We start from the raw sequence: 8,842 nt of genomic DNA, 5'->3' as shown, positions 1-8,842 counted from the left end.
AAATATAAAGATAGTGTATTAAATTAATGATAATGAAGAGTGAAGTGATAAAGGGTTCATGGCCACTCCACCACTCCTACACACTCTCAGGCAACAATTAAATGAGCAACAGCAATTCTTAATAATGATAATTTTCTTATTAGGCTTACAATTACAGTTCAGATTTTTAAATAGAACAGACAATCTCATTGGCTGTTTCAAGTAAAATAGTAAAATAGGCCTTGCATAGTTGCTATTTTTTTTTAATAAATTGTAAATAAAATAAAATATACATGTTCTTTTTTGTTTCCTGTTTGTATTCAATTTGTCATATAATTTCACATTTCAAAAACAGGGTGAAAAACTGAAGGCTTCCACAGAATAGTTATCCTTTTTGTCAGCTGTTTTCATAATTGCTGAATTCAACATGTTATTAAAAAAGAATAAACAAGAAAAACATGATAAATTAACATTAAACACTGAACTAAGGCATTTCCTGTTTTACTTTATGACTTTCTATCCAATTCAGCCGAAATTTCGAGAGAAACGATCAGCAAGATTGACATCAGAGATTATTCTTGACCATTCCCAGAGGTGAAACTGGCTGTTTATTTTATCTTTTCCTGAGGGATTTGTCTGGGCATATACATTTATGCACTCATAGAAGCTTATTTGGGCTATGCGGAGCTGTGCAATCTCAATGAGGTATGTTTGAGCCAGAAAAGATGATCCATTTAAAAATGAATGACTCATTAGAGTACATACACTGGGTCTCTGTTAACAGTGACTCAATAACAATGGAATGATTCTTGCTCTACTCATCAGAGCTTACTTTAAAGATTCTCATGCACCACATCTCTGCAACAGAATCATGGTTTGGCACAAATTTCCTGTAAATCCCATTGGAGAAGTATTATTAATGCAAGGGGACCATGCATTGACCCAGGCAATGACCTACTTCCACCATAAAAGGTCAAAAGTGAGACAACACCCACTTGTCAGATGCCAGAGAAATCTACGCTCGATGCCAGCAGTGCATTAGTTATGGAGGAGTTGTCATGTCCAAACCTTCCAGGACAGCGTCCTAGCAAGGTCACACACACGCCAGATAAACACTGTAGTGACACTTAAATAACCCTCCATCCACACTGCTGCAAATAGCATAGCAACATCTCAAAATATCCATATTTTTTTTAGGAATAAACTGCTCTTAAACATGTGCGTCATGTGCCTGTTAGGGCTATTTTGTTTCTTCATCCACTTGCTACTCACACTTACTCAAGTTAATGTAATCTGATCAGAGCAAGAAGTTCTCAACATTACATGTAAAACCAAAAGTGGAAGTCAAAACATACTTGACTAAAATGGCAAAGAACATAAGACACTGTGTTATTGCCAAGGCACTATACCTGCACTTTACATTCTGTTACACCCAGTAACTTGAGGTATCTGTGACCACATGCAGCAATCAGTTTTAAATCATGTGCTTACAAACGACTTAACACTGTATTTAGATGATGGGTGGTCTTTCAAATATCAATCTGTTCAGCAGCACATAAAGCATCCTATAATGTGTTGAAGTGATTTTTATGGACACAGCCAGAGGAAAGATAATGAAATAACCAGAAAAATCCAACAAATCAGTTCTGTAATTAAATACTATCCATGTAAAAAGGAATATTCTGAACTGCTGTTGACACCCTGTCAGAGATGTGTTGATTCATCTGTATGGGGATTTTTGAGACTCATGTCCATGTTGTTGAACTGGACTGTATTATACTGTAAAATGTTTCTTAATATGTTGGTCCTGTACCTGCATATATGCAAATGAGGTGGAGGAAATATTATGGTAGAAACATGCCAGTACGATGTAGTCCAAATCAACACCAACATAGTGCTGAAAAGCCTCTGGATGTCAACATACAAACTGGTATTATTCATCTTGACAGTAAGATGAACATTTTCAGTAACGCTGCAGGGCTATTCTTTTGTGTTACATCATAAGCTACAGTTGTTTTTCTGGTCATTCTGCATGGCTAGGAGGGTGTGCTAGCAGGATGCACATTTCATGCCAGATATTTGTTACCAAAGGAGGTGAACCCGTATTGTATTAGAAAGAAAAAGAAAGTACTAAGCTAAGTGCTAAGCACACCTAACAAGACTAAGAGCCTACAGTCATGCCTGCTGCCCTGTGAGGCCGTATTTAGGCACAGCAGTGCTGTAAGCTAAATGCTAACATAAGTAAGCTTACATGCTCAATGACAATGCTAACATGCTGATATTTAGTTAGTATATTTACCATGTTCATTGCTTTAGTTTGGTGTGTAAGCATGCTAACATATTCAAACATTCAAAAAGATAATTAAACTTTAATAAAATGCTACAATATCTTACAATTTGTTTGTGTTCTTGTGTTGGAGTAATGATAACTGCAGTAATATAATGTTGGCACTGTCCGTCAGCCTGTGTTTTGTCAGATTGCCCTCAATACTCAGGTGTTAAAGTGCTGCTTGGCAATGCAAAGTACATTTGCATGCTGCCAGCTCCAATGGCAGCAAGAGGCAAGTGTAGGAAAGATTTGAATTTCAATTCGCCGAAGCCATCTGATGCAACGTCAGTAAAGAGCAAACAGCAAGCTCATGTTTACCAACCTGACCATTTAATGAGTCCAACTTTCTCTGGATGGAGATCTCATTCTCTGCTTTTTGGAAGTCAGTGTTTTGATTTGTTACACAACCAACCATATCTAACAGAATATGAAATTAGGTCACATTGAGTCAGTATTTCAGATTAACACTATCTGGTTAGGTAATAACGAGGCCTTTCATATAATACCTCCATTAAGCAAAATCTTACACTTTTGGCCACCTTTTTCTTTTTTGGTGTAAATGATCATTAACAGTATCACGGGACAGCTGGTATAGTAATAGACTGTCCAAAATCAGTCCCTGTTTTCTTCCTAGTGCCAAGAGGGACTAGTGAATGATTAAACAAGGATCTACCTTTTTTTAGGGATACACTATGCTATATAGATATTTAAAAGTTAGATACACAAATTACACAAACAATTGGGAATATCTTGTAAATTAACATAAAGAAAAGATGATAATGCAGAGCAAAAATATCTAACAGGAAAGAGATAAACAAATCTAGATCACAAACTAAACCCAGTCACAGTGTAACATGCTTGCACCCTTTGGCCAAGTTCATCAGATTTCCATCTTCCCAGAAAGAGGTTGTTCTGTGGGTCAGGAGGAAACATGAAATCAAGCCCAGCTCGTCTCTTGGGAACAAACAGGCTTATCTAGTGACTCGGATGCCCTGTGGAGATGCCGAGGCGACTCAGAGCTGGTAAACATCTGTCAGCTGTCAAGGCTGGAGTATGTGCTGTTTAGACCAGTCTGATCAATGTGATTGACTCTGCAGGTGTGGGACATGATCCCAAACATGGGACTGTCATTGAAACCCCATACTGTGAGGGGTTCAGATGAATCATGTTGACACTGAAGATCTCAAGTACCTCCAATAGACTCATGAGCTTCAGTGAATGAGCTGCCAAGCCAGTACAGTGCATCTCAGATTCTTTTGGTTGCCACAGTGTGAAAAGGCCTTCAGTACTTTTCCATGAGGCTTGAGGCTATATTAATTATGTTGGTCTGACTGTCGGTAGGAAAATTTGCTGTCCCTGCCTTTCTTTGTACATACAGCATAAACCAAGGATGTAATACTGTAAATGTCACATTTCAAAGGTGCTCATTGAGAAAGACCCCAATAAGGTGTAGTAGGATGGATTAAATTGGAACTTTAGGCAAACTAGTGAAGTACTGTTTTTTAAAGGAACAGTTTAACATTTTGGAAAATATTCTTTTAGTCATTTTGTCATTGCTACTTGTTTGCTCTCTTGCCAAGAGTTAGATGAGAAGATTGATACCACTCTCATGTCTCTCCATTAAATGCAAAGGTACAAGCAGCAGTTGGTTAGCTTAGCTTAGCATAAAGTGAAAACAGCTAGCCTGGGTGTGTCCAAAGGTGAAAAAAAACCACCCACCCTACCCATAACATCTTTTTTTGCTTGAACCACACAAAACATAAGCATAAAACAAAAAAGTTTCAGTTTTATAGGGGGTTTTGTGCCTGATAATACCTTGGGTAGGAGCGGTGACTTCCTTCCCAACAGTGACAACAACACTCAAGAGGTTGCTGCTCATGGGGAAAAAATGTCTGTTAAACTGCCCTCTCCTTAAAACTGCAACTTGTTTTTACATTATTTTTTGCATATATTACCAAGATAGCTGCTTTCCTGCTTCCTTTTTTTTTTAAAAAGTCTATACACAAAGCTAAGCAAGTCATCTTCTGGCTCCAGCTTAAAGGACAGATATGAGATTGGTATCAACTGACTATGAAGCAAATTCACTTTTCCCCCAAAATGTCAAGCCCCTTGTGTAGTCATTTTGTCATTGCTACTTAATAAAACAATTCTTTATGGCAAAGTATTTTAAAATACACTGCATAAAGAATAAGCATGCAAGAAACATGACAAAATTTAGATAAACTAAATATTATGGGATAGAAATTCTTACTATTCTCTTACTAAGTTAAGTTCAATATTTTTTCCATCATAAATGATCAGTTATATATCAGAATGTTACATATGGTAAATGTTGCATGTATTTCATACAACACATTTTTTAATATTCAGTAAATTCTACAGTGGTAGTAGGGTTAACCAGTGAGTCTGCACAGACAGATGTTCATAGTGTTTATATGTTTTATGAGCTCAACAATGCAAACTTGTATTGCTGACCCACTTTAGCACAGCAAAGCAAAGGGATCAGGCGAGGCCGAGTATGTGTGACACTGGGTAAATGATCACTGGTGCTTTGTCCCTTCACAATGACAGTGATGCATCTTGCACAAGATCATGTGCTTCTGTCATTAATCTCTTGTAACCATGTCAGCCTGTTCACTTGTTTGTGCAAGAATGACGGACTGTAATTGGTAAAACTTTTATACAATCAACATAAAGTAGTTCAGTATTGTGTCACTGGGCCATTTACTTTAGCCTTAACTATGAGAGGCTGAAATGCAGAAAAAAAATCTTGAGTACAAATGTCATTACTACAAATGTCGCACACAAGTGTCAAAGTCCTTGATTCAGCAGACTCTCATTTCTAAGTCTCACAAACAAGAGGCCTTCAAAATCACTATGGAGACACCTCCATTAAAGAGAGTGAGAGAAATGTCACACAAACTCTGCAGGTTCACACAAGCAGCTGATGTGCTTATATAAACAGCTACAGCAGTGTGTGTGCAGAGGCTGCTACTTACTGTATGCATGATCATGGCAAATGAGGAAAAGGAAATGACTTCAAATAATTGTGGCAAGAGCAGTAATTGAATCATACTTAATTGGGTCTTTATTGTATTTTCGTACTCTAGACTAAATGCTATAGCTGGGAATGTTAAAGTTATTACCAGAGTTTTGTAGTTTCTATGAATTAGTTCTGCCAATTAACCAACATTACAGTTGCATATTGAGTGTTCTACAGCAAGTGCTGGTGGCTGTCATGACGTCCACGCTTTTGTCATACTAGTCATGCATAATGATCATCACATTCTTCAAGAGATTTTGTTGTGCCTTTTGTCCTCTTTAAAAAGCCTGCATTGTCCCACTGTTGCCTGCCCACTCCAGCCGGCTTGGTCACGGCTCCAGAAAATGTATAGTAATGATCTGTGGGTGCTGAACAAACAATTATTCAGACTGAATAGCATAAACAGAATCAAGTCTAAAAATGTAAAAACCATGGTTTAAATCTTTTATTGTCAAGTAGACAAGACCTTTCCTTCAACAAGAAGTTCAAATGGCAACCAAAAAGAAAGTATGAAAAATTGAATTCATGAAAAGAAAAAAAAAAGAAAAAGAAAAATAAAGAAGAAAAATCTAGCTGGACATCCAGTAATTTCTTTGCACAGTCCAGTTAACAAATCCCATAAAAACAAAGCATTAACATTTTGGTGAACCATCATTTTAATAATCTATAAAGGCTCTGCATTGAAAAGGCGTGTTTGGGGAAGGGGTATAAAAATAATAAAAAATGCAATAAAACAGTTACACTAAACACACACATAGGCCTAGCTGTGATCCGAGTGAAAAAAACAAAACAAAAAACTACATTTCTGACATTTAAGGCATCCACATTCCTAGTGTGAGGAGCCCACACTAAGACAGCAGCATCTTCACAAAACATTCAGTCTTAAAAACATCTGTAGCCCTATATACAGCACTGAACAAATAGCTACATATGGCCCCCAAAGACTACATTTCTGTCTCCTATTCAAGCCTAGGTGTGTTTACTGTTGAACACATTCAATGTATCTGGAAACACGCAGATGCATCAACAAAGTGGCTAGTGTCTTTAACAAAAGTGTACCCACAGTATGTCCCTCTCAAACATGTTGATAGTTTTACATTCAACTGCAAAATGTACAATTTAAAATTTGTATTTGAGTATTAAATGTTCTTATTAGAAAAAAAAAAAGAAAAAAAAAGATAGATATTACAATTTTGCTGATAAAAATGCACTTTTAGAAACACTGAAGCCAAATCTAGAACTATCAGGCTCATTTATGCACAAACTTTGAAATCTAAATCCCAAGTTCCAAACTGGACTGACTGGCTACCAATAACTGAACTGACAAACCAAATTGTACAAAAACACTGTAGAAAATATGACACCACTGAAGTGTCATTTACATTTGGGCAGAAGTGCATTTACCCACAGGAAACCCAATATCCCACTAATCCCTCCCATAGTTCAGCACTCCTCTACCACGGTACCAGCCGAGGAGGAGTACAGTTTTTTCTTGATGAGCCGGAAACCTGGACTCAGTTTAAGTACGTGCCTGAAAGTTGGGGCAAAGCAGGTACCCATAAAGAAGAAGTCTCGAAGGCTGGGCCAGGCGGTGCCATCCTGCTTGAACACAAGAGTCAACTCAAATGTGGGCACTACTGTGGCATCATAGACGATGCGCTCGAGCCGCTTACAGCCCTTGTCCAGCTCCAGGTGGACGTAGAGGACGCAGCCCCTTAGGCCGCAGGGCTCACAAGATGCCAGCCTCAGGACTTCACGAGCTATTCTCCGTGTTAGCTTCTCTGGTACCAGCACAGAGGAGCAGTGCAGTGTTGTCTTCTTGGCTCGAGACAGGCAGTTTTCAAACATCTTGGCCAGCTGTTGACAGGTTCTGTGCTCAGCCACATCTGCATTCCTCGGGGGCTCAGCCAAGCAGTAATCCCAGAAATCCAGTTCTGAGAAAAGAATGCAAATCGTTCACCTTAAGAAACAATGCCAGCTTCCTTACTTGAATAAACAACCCAACTGCAGGGCAATAAATGGCTATTTCAAGATGTCAGCATGCAAAAGTCATCTAATAATGCATTTGTGTCAGTTTTGGCCAGTTTTAAACAACAAATGCATTAGTAGTTGAGGGAATTCGTCTGATTTTGCATCCCTTGTGGTTTCTGTGTATGGATGTGTGTCAAACCTCTCACACAAGACAAAGACAGAAACGTCAGACTGCTGAAATGTCCAAAACCTTCAGACAGGCATAAAACCAATCACAATACAGGTTTGGCCATAGAATGATTTAGCTTTGGGCAGAGAAAGAAGCTGTAAGATTTGCTATTGTACGCATGTGGCTGTTGTGCAGACAGGCTAAAGGTATGACTTCATCCTCTGTTGACTTCCCTCTCCCCGCCCCCCTCCCCTCCCCCCTCCCCTCCACTGCTGCAGCCATGCACCACACAGGGATAAACAAGTACACAACTGGAAGTATCCAGCAACTAGCGGGTTAGCTATACAGACAAAAAAGAAAAAACACAGAAAAAGCCAGTAAGCGTACCTTTCTCAATGCAAGCCTGGTCATATCTTCGGTCAACCAAATCCGAAATACACTCGTTGCTTTTGGTCTTTAATGTGCTTGTGGCAACCATGGTGACGGTCTTGTTTTCTCCGGGAGCGGGCTGTTTTCCTGTGGTTTCAGCAAAGCTCCCTGAAAAATGACGTAGCAGCGTCAGAGCAACGGCCGAGGTGGATTGTTTGAGCTCAATAAGAGACAGGTGGCTCATTAAGGATGTAAACGCTTCAAAGTGTCAATATGCAGCCATTAGGACATTAGACTTAACCACCCCCACAAAACTCAACCTAACTACTTTGGCTGCTTATTTCTAGCTGACAGACATTAGCTCTGAATATTGAATGACTTACCTTAAATATTATTTAGTGCAAAAATATTAGTTTAGACGGTTTCTCATAAATAAATTCACACACGCGCGCCGTTTCTCTCCTCCCACACCAACACACACACAAACACACAAACACACTGCATCAGGAAAACTTCTGAGGAATACTTATACCTTCCTCCCACTCAGCTGACCCGAGGGTTTGACCAATCAGAGCACATCTCTCGACATGGTCACAGCTCTTCCTTGATTGGCTACCAAATGGTGTTTAAATTAAATTATTGACCAATACATGGAGAGTATATTTGTGTTGCTACATGGAAGAGGGAACATGCTGGCTGCAGCCTGGTTGAAGGGAAGTTTAACATTTGGTTTGGAAAAGGGATTGTGTGGAATTAATCCACATCAACCTTTGTTTAACGCTTTATCCACATGCTGGGCAATAAATTTGTCATATTTTGTAATATACTCACCATCGAAGTAACCAAAACTAAACTAAGAATGTGGACTAACACACAGATCATATAAGGTTTACCTCTTGGTATTATTAAAAAAATTCAGTGCCATCAATTAGGCATAAATGGCACTGCAATATCTTAAATATATACATAAATAATAACAAAG

The 8,842-nt window shown here is 38.7% G+C and overlaps 1 protein-coding gene across 1 annotated transcript; it reads right to left on the bottom strand.

Annotated features, from left to right (window-relative positions):
• Positions 1-5,781: 5,781 nt before the first annotated feature.
• LOC111649887 (DNA damage-inducible transcript 4-like protein) lies at positions 5,782-8,379 on the bottom strand. The gene is made up of 3 exons (XM_023399576.2): positions 8,244-8,379; positions 7,879-8,028; positions 5,782-7,285 (listed from the first exon to the last, which is right to left on the bottom strand). Exons 2-3 carry the CDS (start codon positions 7,967-7,969, stop codon positions 6,795-6,797), a joined length of 582 nt encoding a protein of 193 aa, XP_023255344.1. The 5' UTR covers positions 7,970-8,028; positions 8,244-8,379; the 3' UTR covers positions 5,782-6,794.
• Between the last annotated feature and the right edge of the window lie 463 nt (positions 8,380-8,842).

Source organism: Seriola lalandi, unplaced genomic scaffold (genome assembly GCF_002814215.2).
Source record: "Seriola lalandi dorsalis isolate HSWRI2012SDOR001 ecotype SW California unplaced genomic scaffold, Sedor1 jcf7180002052086, whole genome shotgun sequence".
Lineage (NCBI taxonomy): Eukaryota > Metazoa > Chordata > Actinopteri > Carangiformes > Carangidae > Seriola > Seriola lalandi.
Note: the sequence above shows the minus strand (reverse complement) of the source record. Positions and strands in the feature narration are given on the sequence as shown.

What these genes read in the sequence shown, in the direction of transcription:
- LOC111649887 (XM_023399576.2), bottom strand. Translation starts at nt 7,969, where the DNA reads ATGGTTGCCACAAGCACATTAAAGACCAAAAGCAACGAGTGTATTTCG. An exon ending in CCAGGCTTGCATTGAGAAAG is followed by an intron (nt 7,286 to 7,878) that starts GTACGCTTACTG and finishes TTCTTTTCTCAG; the next exon opens with AACTGGATTTCTGGGATTAC.